The sequence below is a fragment of the Colossoma macropomum genome, unplaced genomic scaffold (genome assembly GCF_904425465.1).
Source record: "Colossoma macropomum unplaced genomic scaffold, Colossoma_macropomum, whole genome shotgun sequence".
In the NCBI taxonomy this organism is placed as follows: Eukaryota; Metazoa; Chordata; class Actinopteri; order Characiformes; family Serrasalmidae; genus Colossoma; species Colossoma macropomum.
Window position 1 is genome coordinate 16,009,242 of NW_023494786.1, and position 15,888 is coordinate 16,025,129.

Below are 15,888 nucleotides of genomic sequence, written 5' to 3' on the forward strand. Positions count from 1 at the left end.
ATAAAAGAAAAAAAAGAAAAAAAACGACAAAAAAAGTGTTGCAACAGCTGCTCAAGTCAGTTCAGTGACACTGCTTTTGTTTTGGGTCAGCACTGAAAAGATTTCACACACTCCTGAAAAGTATGCTGCATCTCTGTAGCTGAAGTATTATTTCATGTGTAAAACAAATTTGTAAGGAAAAATGGGGGGATTAGTCATATATAAGCAACACAATGTTTTCTGTTTCAAGAATTTTTAATTTTGTGCCGCTGTAACGCTGGCATCAAATTTGTTTTACAGGTTGCAGATTAAAATGTCTGTCTTAACAGAAAATTTGAATTGAAAGAAAAAAGTAAATCTTTTTTGATTTGTCAGCTGCAACATCAATACACTACATGAAAACTACAATCAAAGATGTGGGTAAATAATATTTTTGTTCATAACTAACGATATACACTACTGTGCAAAGGTCAGTGACCACCCTTTATTTATCAAATTTCCAATCAAAACAGCCAATAAGTACAAGCTTTTCATTTTTCAGGAGATTACATATAAAATAATTCACTTGCATAAAGAAGGAGAAAGTCAAAAGAAAATAAGAGAAGAACTGGAGTTTGAAAATCTATTAAAAGATACAGAGAAACTAGGACTGCTAACAACTGTATAAGACCTGATAAACCACCAAACCCATCACCATGAGGTAAACAGTGTTTAAAGCTTTCGTTTTTGAGAGAGAGGAGAAAATCAAGGCCACCCTCTTGCTTCAGATCTGAAAAAAACACAGGTGTTTCTGTTCATCCTTGAAGGATGTGTGCTACTGTGAGAAGACAACTCAACGCTATGAGTCTGAAAGTATGTGTAGCTGTCAATGAGCCGAATGTGTTTAGGATTACTTGGATTGTGAAAAGAAGAAAATGCAACCAATATTAAGATTGAACTTTAAAGATGGGGAAAAATATCCCTGTAGATTTCTTTGAAAAGCTGAAAACAAGTCTCACAAAAAGAATGGAAACTACAGCAAAAGGCAAAAGGTGGACAAGCTAAACACTGAAAATTCGATATGATATTTAGTTATTGAAACCTCTACTACTACCACTACCACTACCACCACTACCACTACCACTACTACCACTACCACTACCACTACCATTACCACTACTACCACTACTACTACTACTACTACCACTATTACTACTACTACTACAATACTACCGCTACCACTACTACCACTACAATTACTACTACTACTACTACTACTACCACTACAATTACTACTACCACTACTAGTACTACTACTACTACCACTACCACTACTACCACTACAATTACTACTACTATTACCACTACCACTACAATTACTACTGCTACTACTACCACCACTACTACTACCACTACTACTACTACTGCTACTACTACCATCACTAGCAAATATTTGCATTATTCACATAGCTTACTCTGAGTTTGAAAATGGTGCTATACATTATTTACTTAAAATGATCAAATCTTTAATTATTTCTCCTCATAGTACAATACTAACAGTATTCATTCAGACCCTGTGTGGCAGTTAGATGTGAAAGGCTAGTGGCTGAAAATGTAGTTTGCTGCTGCCCAAATCTCAATATCCTCAGTTAACTGTATGAATATTAAGAAAATCAGGCATGAATGTCACTTTGTTTTAGAACTGCTAAAAGAAAAAAAAAAGATTGAATGGGCCTCGACCAAAACAGTTTCCCTTGCAAAAACAATGAAAAATTTTTCCATATAGGCCCATATTACACCATATATTTGTCCATGCTTTTGCAAGATATTCCTGATCTAAGTGGCCTTTGCCTGTTAATGATCTAACTTACTTAATTTAGCACATTGTTTGAAACACTGTTTCATAATTCAACTGCAGTGACTACATAGTAAAACTAGGCCAGTCACAATTATTGCATGATCGTCTGATTGCTATTATTTAACCTGATCACAATTATTTAGGCCAACTGCAATTATTTTCCACCCTTACCTTTCACAATCATGTGTTTATATTGCTACAAACAGATTGTGAATTCAATGAGTTTTCATCCATTAGTTTGAGGCAAATATGTAAAGAAAAAAAGCAGAAACCACAGGTATTGCGACAACAATAGGTCCTACAAAAACAACAAGTTCTAACTTGTGACTGGTGCTGACATGTTTGAGGTCAGCAGTGAGTAAAGTTAATGTTTGTTTACTTAAGCTCCAGCTGAGTCTGTCATCAGTTGGGAGCTAATCAGCCAACTTGGTCACTTTACACTTGTACTTTAATAGCTGCATACAACTAACACAAAATTACACCATTAATTTCAATTATTTACATGGCAATTATTCATCATCTAATATTTCAGGATTGTTAAGGCACAGGTAAATTGCTCAGTAAAATACTAAAGGCTATCGTTTAGATGTCACCTGGAAAAGAAAAAAGAATATTTAAACTGATAAAGTAAAAGCAAACACAACAATGAAGATGTTTATATCATCTTATTATGTAACATGAACACAAGCTTTACTCCAATGTACATTCCTTTTAAAGGGCACAGACATTAGAGCCTTTATGTCCTTCACATTTCATCTTATTTCTTTGCTATAATGCGTATAAGAACTCTTTTTTATGAGTGCACCCACAGGCATACACATTGCTCCTTGCACATGTGATGTGATGTACATCACATTACCCAAAAAGCATGTGAATACAAAGACGAATATAGAAAAGGGAGAGCTCATCTGAGTTCTGAGCATGGGATACTAAGTAACACATTTATGTGCATTCTTAGAAAAGTATATGTTTTTGCGGACCACTGCTGAACATTGTAACCACAAAGAAAAGGAGGAAACTCAGGAACAGGCGCATGAGCTGCGGATACAAAGAGAGCAGAGATGAAAGACTTCATGGGGTCGGCTGGGAGAAACAAACAACTCCTGCGAGCTTAATGTTGAGTTTCACAAAGTACGATAACAGCCATTACATCCACTGATGTGTGTTTTTTTGGGGGTGGAAAATTCCTTTCTATTTCTGAAACATAAATGAGTATTTTGCAAGACTGGCAGTGAATACAGCACCTATAACCTTGTGCTTACACAAGCACAGAGAATGTTACACAAATAGCTATTATCTAATAGCTAACATCTATAAGCTATTGAACATATTCAGAAATTATTAACTGAGTAAAACAAATTGATGGAAATATTAACTATATAGAATGCCAAGGACACTGGTTGATTTTGTTAATAGATAGATAGATAGATAGATAGATAGATAGATAGATAGATAGATAGATAGATAGATAGATAGATAGATAGATAACGACAGAATGAAATGACAAACTCAGTTTCAAATGACAGCGAGGAGAGTAAAACATGAGCAGTTTCACAAAAACAAGCCTAAAACCTTTATTTTAGTCTTTCAGATTAAAGATTATAAAGGTCAAAGAACTGAATGCTGATTTCAAATGGACATCAATGAACTAGTCTGAGGAGAAGGTGTAGTATAGTGCAGTGTAGTGTTAGACAGTAGAGTGGCATTGGCACCAAGAGCATGAGGAACCTCAGGCAGAGGCACTATGACATGAATAGATGTCCCTACAGCAAAGATGAGGACAGCAGCCAGAGTGGTCAGGCCTCTCCTGATGATGAGCTGAGACAGTGACAGTGGTGCTGCACTCTCTCCTTCACCCTGACGCATTCTCACTCCTTCCTGACCGATTCTCAGTCGTTCCTGATCCACTGATCTGCTCCTGTTGTCATCTGAGTCCTGAGAGCTCACAGCTTGGTAATCATTCCCATTCTAGCAAACGGGAGATAAATGCTAAACTTATTCTCACCATTCCAGCAGTTAAAAGAGTACAGTTCAACATATTTCTGATAAATCAGACAAAAATGCTTGCAAAATTCAACTACTACTTATTAGCTATGCAACATATTATGTCCACTTTTTATATGTCATCTGTCAGAAACACCATAATCAGGTTAGCTAATACAATCTTACAGCTCCAGTACTAAACAAAAGAAGCAAACGTCAGATATCAAGCATGTTTTGGCTGATTGACTGCATTTGGAATGAGGGGAAAATTGTGCCATTTAGATTTCTCACCAAACTATTGTTTTAAGATAAAAAAGAACCAGATATATCAGAAGAAACATTGACATTAATGAATGAAAGTGAGTTTTAGTTTCATAGGTCATAATCAGTCTGAAAAGACTTGCCTCTGCATTGTTTGACGTGTATTCCGTTGGGCCTAAACTCTCTGGGATCAGACGATTTGGATCACTCTCAAAATCTGATATCATCCCAGACATCTTATGTTTTCCAGCACGTTCAATGGCCTGAAATATGAAACAATATATATTCATATAGGATTGGTTCAGGATAACTATTTAATGAAACTTAATAATTAGCAAGGTGTTCTACTCAGTGAGATTTTGCAAGATTTAGAGTTACTGGATTTTCCTTTACCTCTTTTGTTAATCTCTCCCAGTTAAGTTTGAAAATGACTATGATGAAAAATGTAGACTGTATGCAAACACAGATGAGAAGACCAAACCAAAAACCTGCAGTAACAAATGAACAAGGGCAAACAAGAAAAATGCTATAAACATGCACATTATGATATCATATATATATATATATATATATATATATGTGTGTGTGTGTGTGTGTGTGTGTGTGTGTGTGTATTACATTATTTACATTAATTTTCTTTTTGATCTTTTATTCAAAATTTTAACAAAAATCTAACCTTTATTTGAAGAACAATGATTGGAAGAAAAAACTTATATCTTTCCACAAAATAAATATTTTTCTTAAATCCATGTGTCCCACAGTTGTTGGCACCCCTAGAAATGAAATATATTCCCATTAACATGTTATGTTTTAAGTTGACCTCAGCAATTAGGAACACTTAAATGGCCAGCCATGACTTCCTGTTTCACTGGGGTATAAATATGAATTAACAAACTTCCTTAGTCATCCATCACTATGAGAAAGACCAGACAACACAGAAATGATGGAGCACAAAAGGTTGTTGAGCTACACAAATCCGGAAATACCTACAAGAAAAAAGTTGAAATGCCCATTTCCATTTTCAGGGCAATAATTAAGAAGTTGAAAGTAACTTGAGATGTTAAGAATCTGCCCAGAAGAGGACTTGTGTGTATATTGGTTTTAGTAGACAAAGAATCTCCAAGGATCCATCCATCCATCCATCCATCCATCCATCCATCATCTAAACCGCTTATCCTTCTGGGTCACGGTGGGGTGCTGGAGCCTATCCCAGCTGTCATTGGGCGGAAGGCAGGATACACCCTGGACAGGTCACCAGTCCATCGCAGGGCAGACAGACAGACATACACATTCACACCTAGGGGCAATTTAGCATGTCCAATCAGCCTGACTGCATGTTTTTTTTGGACTGTGGGAGGAAACCGGAGTACCCGGAGGAAACCCACGCAGACACGGGGAGAACAGGCAAACTCCACACAGAAACGACCCTGGTCACCTGGCCAGGGATCGAACCCAGGCCCTTCTTGCTGTGAGGCGACAGCGCTACCCACTGCGCCACCGTGCCGCCATCTCCAAGGATCACAGTTGGGAATTTATTGGGTCTTGGGTCACCTACATAACCACAGGTGATTTGGACGATTACCAGGGGAAAATCTCTGCTGTCAAGCACCAACCAACTTAAGTGCCTGCAGTTTCCCACTTTACTGGAACTTCCAGTGGAACTGTATTTTTTTAAGGTCAGATGAAACCAAAATGGAGCTTTTTGGCAACAAACACCAGAGGTGGGTTTGGCGTAGACAAAAAATAGCCACACAGAAAGGTACTTCACCGCACTGAAGTATGGTGGCGGATCTATGATGATGCAGGGCTGTTTTTCTTCTAAAGGCCCTGGACAACTTGTTCGGTATCATGAACTCCATCAAGTGCCAGCAGATATTAAATCTTAACCTGACTGCCTCAGCCAGGAAGATTAAAGGTGCCGTAGAATGGAAAACTATGCTTACATCAGCACTGTTAAAAAAGGAGAGTTCGGTACATGGAACAAACATTCTGTGCCAACGTTACTGGAACTTTCAATAGCAAACATGTTTTAATATTTTGGCGCAGTATTAAATGAAGGAGTGTCAACAAATGTGGCACACATAAATTTGGGAAAAATATTTATTTCATGATAAGACTTTTCAATCATAGGCGTAATGATTCTCTAAAAAATTAAGTTCTAAAAAATGTAATTTTTTGTTCATTTTTTATTTAATAGGGCCATGATGCTTGTTGTACATAAGCTCTGTAAGTACTGTAGTAATATTCTTATTTCATTGTTAAGTTGTAGCTCTAAACAAAAGGGTTAAATTCTTGAAACACCCAATGGAATTAGGATTAGGATTAGGATTAGGATTTTTTCCCTCTGTAGTGTCTAACTAGATAAAGCCAAGTTAACTCTCCCACTGGTAGGACTTCAGGGGCTGGATTGAAGGCCTAATGTGTCTGATTAACTGTCAGCATAATTAGTAACTAACAGTTGAATTAATTAGTCACATTGTGATTTGCAGGAAGTGGGACTAATTTTGTGAGAAAAAAAACATCACTGTAGACCTTCTGAATTCTTTTCTTCTTTATTCTTTTTTCTGATTCTTTTTTGGGATCTACTCCCAGCCCTAAGAAACTAAAAACAGTGTCAGCTCTATGGTAGGGCTATTTACTGAACTGCTGCAAGATAAAATATGTGTTAATGTCTGTTCCAAGTTTCAGTTAAAAACATGTTTTACAAGCTTCAAATGTCTGTGTTTAATGTAGAATGTCCAAAAAAGTTACACTACTAGAACCCCATAGGGGTGACAGTACAAATAAGCAATACTGTAAACTTGTTGGTTTGTTATATACAGTACAGTACAATTGGGCAACAATGTATAGAAGAAAAAACCTCACAAACCAATAATTTCTAGTTTTGCTGCAAACATGAGAGAGATGCCCAGTGGAAGTCCAATGCAGTAGTAACCAAAGAGGTTAGCCACAGCTGCTATCTTCTGCTGTCCTGAACCCAGGAGAATGCCCATGCAGACACACTGCATGACAAAGAAAAAGGTGTGTGGTGAAAGACATCTTAATCGTTGTTCTATGCTTTAAAAATTAAAACAAAAACATCTCAACTCACCACAAGACCATCAAAGAACTCCAAAACGCAATAGACACTCATAAGTTTGGACACTAGCTCTACAATCTGCCTGAAAATAGGACATATATAGTGAGTTATATATAGTTATACATAGTAAATAAAATATATAGTTGCTCATACATTCAGAACCCTTACCTATCATCTGTAAATAAGTAACCAATGACTGACTTCAATGAAACCAGCACAGCACCCTGTAGGACAGCTAGGATAGCTGTGACATCAAATCAAGAGAAAATAAGAAAGTTTACAGTTGTGTACAATAAATGGCTGAATAGAAACTGAATCAGAGTATAATGTGTTAGTAAACCTGTGCATGTCAGAGAAACTTTGCAAGTGAGGACGGCTCCAGCAGTGTCTCCAGCCCCAAGTGCGTTACCTACCCGCACACAAGCTGCACCCTGAATGCCTAAAGGGAACTAAACATTTGCATTAATGAGTTAGGAATACAGGTACAAATCTTAAGAACAGCATTACCATGTAAAAGGAACACGCCAGCATTTTCAGCCTCATCTTGGTTATACATAGAATACAAAACTGTTGACTTGAAACACACTTATTATAGAATCCATCCGTTCACATGAAAGCTGTATATTAATATAATTCGTTCTTTCGGAGACGTAACCAGTTTTCCAAAGGGAAGAACCTGTGGTAATTCATTACCAATGCAGATGTGTGGGTGAAGAGTTCCTTCCTGATCATGTTTATCACAAATATTATCATTTATTTGTGTATTATATAGTGTATAGGCCATATTACCCTAAGCAGTAACTAGGCTAAAATTAAGTATTCAAAGGTTTATGTGGTACATAGCTTTAATTTCATGGGAACAAATGAAAAAACAAAACAGAGACTTGAGCACTACAATGCTGTATAATATGACATCAGGCCTCCAGTACTAGAGTCTAATGCCCCTGTTGTAGAGATTGGGTTGAAAAATACTGTAGTGTTCCTTTACAGAATATGTCTAATACTAGCGCTTCTATAAACTCTAACAGTTTGGGCCTGAGTGACTGTGTTGTAAATACCAGTGTCAGTGTTCATTAGTTCAGTGTTTGCTGAAACATCAGACTATGAAGTTAATGTTTGATTGGGTTCAGCACTTAGATTTTCTCTTGTACTTCTTTCAGAATTCTTTCAAATTAACAAACCATGTAGTTCAAGGCTGCCAGCGTTATGACTGTATGTTGAGCTGCCAGATCCAATTCACTCAGCATCCCTGAAACATAACAGAATAAATTTTTGATCAGAAAGAACAAATATTTAATGACATAGCTGGAATATCACCTTCATTAGGCAGCTGTGGAAATGGATTTTTACTTCAAGCTGAAAAGACCGAGCATTTCCTTTAGTTTGTGTGTATCATCTTATAAATAATAAATACAAGTGCAGATTAATGTCGGTAATAATTAAGATGCACACCTGGCCACATGGCAAAGCAAGACAGTTTGGGGACTGTGATTTTGTCTCTGCTCTCCGCTGAATCCCATCACTATCTGAGAGATGTGTTCAGAATCACAGCAGGCATACTAATTGGTTTGTGCATTTTGCTTATTTGTTTTGAGCGAGACCTTGGTGTCTCTGCGCGAAAAACTAATACACTGAACAAGAGAGAATTAACCCGTTACCAACATGTAAGTGCAAAATAAAAAGCAACACCACTAAAAAAAAAACAAAAAAAAAACACATTATTACTATCAGAAATAAAACCTTTTCAAAATGGCAACTTTACAGGAAATGGAAAAACATTCTTGATTTGTAATGGAAGTTAATATAAAAAGATTTCTTTCCAAGTATTTTTGGACCATTTCTGTTGGTCTGTTCATCATGAAATGCTAACACAAAGTGAAGGGTAGCTGTAAATGCAGTTTACAGCAATGACTACATAGTGTAGCATGAGCCATGCACTAGATGTACTTTTTGTATATTGAATACTGACACACTTGATAAGCAGCCACGACGGCTGTGTATGACTGTGGTAAACTCAATCTGAAACCTACATTAACGAATCTAAATCGAATCAGATAAGTCATGATTTTTTGCATATCATATATTGGCACACTTGGTAAGCAGCCTTAAAAGTGTTCAAGATACTACAGTGTTCCATGTATACCTGCTAAGAATCCTCCCAGTTCGTATATCCACCACTCAAAGCAGAGCATCATTGTGCTGGGGACTGCTAACTTCATGTAAGCCCCCCAGTCCTGCAGTGACTCTAAAGACCATCCTGTACAGAAAATGAGTCAGTGCAGAGCAGAGTTGGCTGGTGCACTTTATACACTGATGTAAACAACAGGCTGTTCGAGAACAAGATGAAAATGATTAGTGATAGCACGTCTAGCCTCACCTCCCCATGTTTCAGCATGCAGCCTCTTCCAGCGAATGTAAGCATAGAGAAATACACAAATGTAGACCTCTGACAGAGCACTGGCTGCAGCAGACCCACTGACATCCAAAGACAGAAAACACAAAATGAATTTTAAAAAGGTTGACACTACTTGACCTATTCATGCTCCACCCACAGAGGCATTCCTTTGCAGCTTCTGTTGCAAGCTTGGACGAGCTTTACAGAACATTGAAAAAAGTTCTATCCAACATAAAAAGAAAGTGTAGAACACTGTGCTACATAATGCTGAGATTCCACAAGAAATACAATGCAATCAAGCTGGTAGCTAATCAAAGCTAGAAAGGATTGACTAATTGGCACCACACAAACATTAGTTTGATTAGACAACGAAAGACCAGTTCCATGTGCTAATCTCCACAAATTAGCAATCAAATCAAGTGCACAGACTTTTTCATTTTTGGTCATAATATCATGAATGAATAGAATGAAAGCCAGCTGTGTATTTCTTTATATTTTTGAGCAAACACAATTAAAAAAAATTGTATACCCTGTTTATTTCTGATGTACCCTCAGTGATTTTTTTGTGGAACAGGGCCTGGTTGTGCGCTACAACTTCTGATTAGGCTGAATGAAATGTTTGCCACCAATCTCTCGGGTCCAGCTGGAGGAGCATGGACAGCTCTTACCCAGGCCATCCAGGTACTGATTTATTCAAGTATAAATGGTAACTTGTGTTAAAATAAGTTGTGGTGTCATTGTCATTTTCATTGTTGCCAACATCAGTTGACTGTAAATTTGCTACTTAAAATGATTGCTTTTTCTACATTTTGCTTTACATAGGCTAATGACTATGTCAACATAAATGTCATTTTCTGCATATTATGTCATTAAACATAAGATATAAATGACCCTTTACCTTGCCTGCTGTGGCAGTATGCTTTAGCCTAGGATGCTTGACACTTTTTAAGTTAAGCTGATGTTGTTTTTCTTCTGTTTAGTTGTGCAAGTTACATCCTTTACAGAAAAGTCACATGAATTTCACATGTGAAGACATGGGTTTTGCACATTTTGTTAAAATGTGCTTTCACATGTGGAAAAACATGTTCACATAGCACAAAACAATGTAAAAATGTGTTCATGTAAAAAAATATGAATGAATGTTTTTGAATGAAAAAAACGTGATTATTAGTAAACACGGGTGAAACAAATGTGAATTTTCTGTGAGGGATGTCAACTCTGGTTTTAAAGTTATGTGGGCCTTAGTGGGGTATGGGTTTAGCCTTTTGTGAGCAGATGCATTCTTTATAGATAAAGGTATTTCAGTGTTGGTTTTTGCTTTTATGTGAAGTCTGAGTTCTTGTTGATGTCTATACAGTCTAGTCTTGTGTTGTAGCTTTGTTTAGATGATAACTGCACTGCTGTTATAACAGCAACTGTGAAAAACGTATAAAAAAGAAAAAACGTTTTGTGCCCCCCGCCTACAACGAATAGCTCATCCAACAAAGGTGCTGATGTGCCTGGCTGTAATCTGTAAAGCTTTATCCATGCAACAGCTGCAACAAAAAGAAAGTGTGTGTGCGTGGAGACTGCAAAGTTTAACTCTTATATTGCTTTTTGTGGTTATTGAAAAAGACACATGATTGTTATTAATGGGCAGACTTACTACAACCCAAGGTCCAACCAGATGATCAGGATATAATTCGTCAGCACATTGGCAATGTTAGCCGCAGCTGCTGCATACATCTGTGGTAGGATCACACCCTGCAGACCCAAATCAGCAAATGTTAATCTAATCAGAAAAACTAGAAATAAATACAGACTTGATATTTAATTGCGCAGCAGGCAAGATCTGTAGAAAAAAGAGCACACCTGGTTCTGAAGATAAGCTACTTGCAGCTGATGCAGAAACATAGCCTGTGTATAAGAGACACAGCTCAGAACGAGAGGGAGCAGGGAAGTGGAGAGAGAGAGCATAACAAATAGTGCATGAAAAGCTTCTTGCTGAGTCTAGCATGTAACATGCGATCTTCAATTACTTCCCACCAACAGGAAAAATTGTTGTGTAGTCATTTGGAAAAATAGGGAAATATTGCTGGAAGTGACTTACTGGTACAGCAGGCAAGTGAACAAGCACATACAGCTGGGCTATCCTGAAAGAGAGCACACTCATCATTGTGTAGCTGTAAGTGACTCCAGAGAGATAGAACTGCGTAACAAACCACCAGAGATATCCGCTGCAATCTCATTACTACCCCACAGCAAAATCAGCAAGCAGCAAATACTGTCAGTGAACATTCTGCATTGGAATGTAATAACTGTGTCCACATTTCATTAGGCAGGTAAATTGAGAAGAGATGCTTTCTGAAGATTTTATCCAATTCATGTGGGGGAGCTTATCACCTCGAGAAACAATCTGTGAGTTCATAAAAGCTAAGAAGGGAGGAAGCAGAGGTCTGTTCACATGAAATTGGCCAATATGATAGCACAAAATGGGAGGAAGATAGCCGAGATACAATCATATTTTTTGCCTCTTGTATGTTCCTATATATAATAACAAGTGTCTTTAGCTGATCTTTGAGAAGAAGCCATTAGGGCTAGAACTCCTTTCTAGATGGATCGATTGAGCTCTGAGCAGCTGAATGAGTGGAGAAGCTTTTGGTCACCTGGCCACCTCAGGGTCCTGTCCCAGCAGGAGGAGGAGGGGCTGGGTGTTGATAAGCAGAGCCCAGCATGGTAGGCAGAACAGCAGGAGGATTAGAATGCCCCTCTGCAGGATCACCCCCACACGCAGCAGATTCTTACTCCCAAACGTCTGAGCGCAAGACCAGAAGAAAATGCTGATTAACACACACTTTAGGCCAAAATATTTTCACAGAAGTATCATAAAATAGTGTCTCAGACAGTCCAGCTCTACCCAATTAGTGGCTGCTTAGGGCCCTGCAGCCACCAGGGGGCCCCCACCATCTTCTGGGTTATTAATATACTGTTATGTTGTCTAAGATGCTTGAGTAAGGCAGAAAAAAGCAGCTGGTTAAACATGGCTCAAAAATAAACACACGCATCTAAAGCTGAAAAATGGAGAAAGAAAAGAAGAGGAGAAACAGCTTAAAAATAAAGGGATGTATTTTTGTGGGGTTATTGTTATGTCATTTGTTTGGCTTGTAGTTGTACAACAAGAAGTAGTGGATCTGAGGTTTGTCTAATGGAGCAGGTTCAATGTAGACAGACAAGATTCAGCTTCACTAAACCGAACAAACACAGATGCAGTTAACTCGCTTTATGACAGTTAACACATTTCTCTGTTAATCCAGGTTCAGATGTTTAGGCTGTGGTTAATCCTCTTGAACTGTGCACATGAAAGTGGTGTTTATGACGAACAGCTAATCACATGAAACATGAGGACGAGTTGTCAAAGAAGGAAAAGGAAATCATACTACCTACAGTCAGGTCCATAAGTATTTAGACAGTGACACATTTTTTTTATGATTTTGCCTCTGTACACCACCACAATGGATTTTAAATAAAGCAGTCAAGATGTCTTTGAGGTGTAGACTTTCAGCTTTAATTCAAGGGCTTTAACCAAAATATTGCATTAACTGTTTAGGAATTACATCCATTTTTACATAGTCCCTCCATTTTCACATGCTCAAAAGTAACTGGACAAACTAACAATTATAAATACAAGGATTGTTTTGAGTCATTTTCCATCTGTACTGTGAAGCACTGTCCTATCGGTTTTGCAGCATTCACTGACTCACTGATTCACTGAGCAGAAAGTATAGATACATTTCAGAATTCATCCTGTTACTTCTATCAGCCATCACGTCATCAGTAAACACCAGCAACCCAGTTCCACTGGTAGCCATACAGGCCCATACCATAACACTGTAAAAAAGTGGCCTAATCCAAATTATGGATTTGGCCACTCCCAAAATGTCTGCTATTTCTCTGATAGGTTTGTTTTGTTTTTTACTCTTCAATTGATTGGTTTGTTTTTTACACTTCACTTGCATCGACACCTCTTTAGACTTTCTCTTTATTGAGAGTTTCTATCAACAGCTACCAAATGCATATTCAACACTTGGAATCAACTCCAGACATTTTATCTCTTTAATCTGTCATGAAATAACAAAGAAATAGACCAAACCTGACCATGAAACAGCTTATCAGTCAACTGTCCAATTACTTTTGAGCCTGTAAAATGGAGGAACTATGTTAAAAAATGACTGTGATTTTTAAATGGGTAATGCAATATTTTTGTTAAACCCTTTGAATTATAACTGAAAGTCTACACTTCAATCACATCTTGCTTGCTTCATAATTGTAGAAAGTAAAGCATTTATAATGGTAAAAAAGCAATGCCGCCACCACTGCAACCAAGGTTAGATCAAACTAAGCTTAAAGTTAGCTGGGTAAGTAAAAAATATTGCATCATGATACAAACCCATTGAGAATGCTAAGACGGAATGCTGAGAACTGTAACTTAGAACCCCAGACGAGCATCCAATTATCAGCGATAAATACATTAATAATATGTTTTGCTGATAATAACATGGAATTTGTGACTGGCCAAACCATACAGGATGAAGAATCGGTGTAATTTCTCCAAATTACATCAAATAGCCCAGATGAAAGCGTCATCACATTGATGTTTACATCACCATTATTCAACAGGCGCCACACTTCTGAACAATAACAACAAGTTGTACGGCTAAATGGCATCTAGGCTAACATTAGGCTAGTAAAGTGGGTTCATACAACTTAAAATAGTAATGAGCAACACTTTGTTTCCAACCACATATTTTGTTGATTATTTTGAAATACAGCGGTTATGTGAAAAATAAGGTGGACACTATTTTATATATGTATGATATATGTTGCAGAAATGTAGTGATGCTGAAGTGATTTTCACACCTGAGAGACCAAAGTGTCACAAGCCAGTGCAAGTCCTGTACCCGTGGCAGCTGTTGTAATGCTGATGGTCTGGGAAAAAAAGTAATATAAAAGCTGTTTCTTTTCTTTTGAGATGGGAATAGACTTTATTAACTACGTGCTTTATAAAAACATATAACTCAAACACGTATGACTAGTCTAGAAAGTTCATTTTCTATTTTAACTGTCAAAGAAAAGTAAACATATGAAGGCATAAACTCACAGCTGAGGCTATTCCATAACCAGCCAGCTCACTGTTTCCTAGGCGACCACAAAACATTGTTATGACAAATGGAAGCAGATAATTCAGGATGCGAGATGCAACCTAGAATGGCAAAGCAGAAAAATAACACAGGATGAATAGCACAAGAGGCCGCGGAACCATTCGGAACAGTGATTTGTACAAAGTTAGAATAGCACAAGGATTATTTATATCCCTGGTGTTTTCTCTCATATGAGACAAATATATCTGAGACTTATACATGTGAATAAACAGTCACACTGGAGAAATGGAGAATGCTAACGCTGCTGTGTGCAGATGAGAGAGAGAGAGAGAGAGAGAGAAAGAGAGAGAGAGAGAGAGAGAGAGAGAGAGAGAGAGAGAGAGGAGAATTAGAGAAAGAGAAAAAGACAAATAGAGAAAGCAATAGAGAGAGAGAAATACAGAGAGAGTGAGAGAAAACGTAAGAAACAGAAAAGGAGCAATAGATAGAGAAAGTTAGAGAGATAAAAAGAGAACAACAAAGAGAGAGAACGAGCGAGTGAGAGAAAGAGTAAGAAACAGACAAAAGGAGCAATAGAGAGAGGAAGTTAGAGAGACAAAGAGAAAGGAATAGAGAGAGAAAGACAGAGAGAATGAGAGAAAAGTGAGAGAAAAGGAGCAATAGAGAGAGACAGAGTGAGAGAAAGAGACAAAAAGAGAAACAGAGAGCAACAGAGATAGCGAGAGAACAAAGCATGCTGATTTCTCACCAGGGGTCCAGTCATACACAGGATGTGGTAGAGCTCCTCTCTGTAAGTCAGAGGGAGGAAGCGCTTCAACCAGCCGCAGCAGAACAGCCTGGAACTGGGTTCCATGGAAGGAGCTTCGGCCCCGGCGCTGGATCCATCCATCATCTCCTCCGTCCTCTCCCTCACTAAAGACACGGTCACTGCAGGAGACGGCCGCTCTGCTGCAGCTGTGCAGTCACAGGTCACTGTGGCAAAGTTTGACCTCTTAACAGTTTACCAATTAGATCCCTGTAGCCTCTGCTGTAGACTCAGAAAGACGCACTCAGTGATTTTCTGGCTTATGAGACCCAGTTAGCTGCATTACTGCACAAATTAAATACAGCATTTAAATTACACCACCTGGTTGGATCTAACAGATATTTAATGCTCATAACCTGGAAATTACACTGTTACATAGATCTAATTCTACTCAGCAAATACGGCCCTATA

General features: G+C 37.9%; 1 protein-coding gene across 2 annotated transcripts; it reads right to left on the reverse strand.

The window, feature by feature from the left end:
• Positions 1–3,273: 3,273 nt before the first annotated feature.
• On the reverse strand, positions 3,274–15,616 carry LOC118801769 (multidrug and toxin extrusion protein 1-like). Of its 2 annotated transcripts, XM_036562134.1 has the most exons (17): positions 15,421–15,616; positions 14,672–14,773; positions 14,431–14,499; positions 12,180–12,328; positions 11,624–11,666; positions 11,386–11,430; positions 11,180–11,277; positions 9,517–9,614; positions 9,283–9,396; positions 8,321–8,388; positions 7,480–7,588; positions 7,308–7,383; positions 7,152–7,221; positions 6,930–7,062; positions 4,454–4,548; positions 4,204–4,323; positions 3,274–3,784 (listed from the first exon to the last, which is right to left on the reverse strand). In XM_036562134.1, exons 1-17 carry the CDS (start codon positions 15,562–15,564, stop codon positions 3,446–3,448), a joined length of 1,872 nt encoding a protein of 623 aa, XP_036418027.1. In that variant the 5' UTR covers positions 15,565–15,616; the 3' UTR covers positions 3,274–3,445. The 2 variants fall into 2 exon arrangements, with proteins under 2 accessions (XP_036418027.1, XP_036418033.1); XM_036562140.1 differs by lacking the exon at positions 11,386–11,430.
• Between the last annotated feature and the right edge of the window lie 272 nt (positions 15,617–15,888).

What these genes read in the sequence shown, in the direction of transcription:
- LOC118801769 (XM_036562134.1), bottom strand. Translation starts at nt 15,564, where the DNA reads ATGATGGATGGATCCAGCGCCGGGGCCGAAGCTCCTTCCATGGAACCC. An exon ending in ACTGGGAGGATTCTTAGCAG is followed by an intron (nt 8,389 to 9,282) that starts GTATACATGGAA and finishes GTTATGTTTCAG; the next exon opens with GGATGCTGAGTGAATTGGAT. An exon ending in TGGCAGCCTTGAACTACATG is followed by an intron (nt 7,589 to 8,320) that starts GTTTGTTAATTT and finishes GCAAATGTTTAG; the next exon opens with TTCCCTTTAGGCATTCAGGG.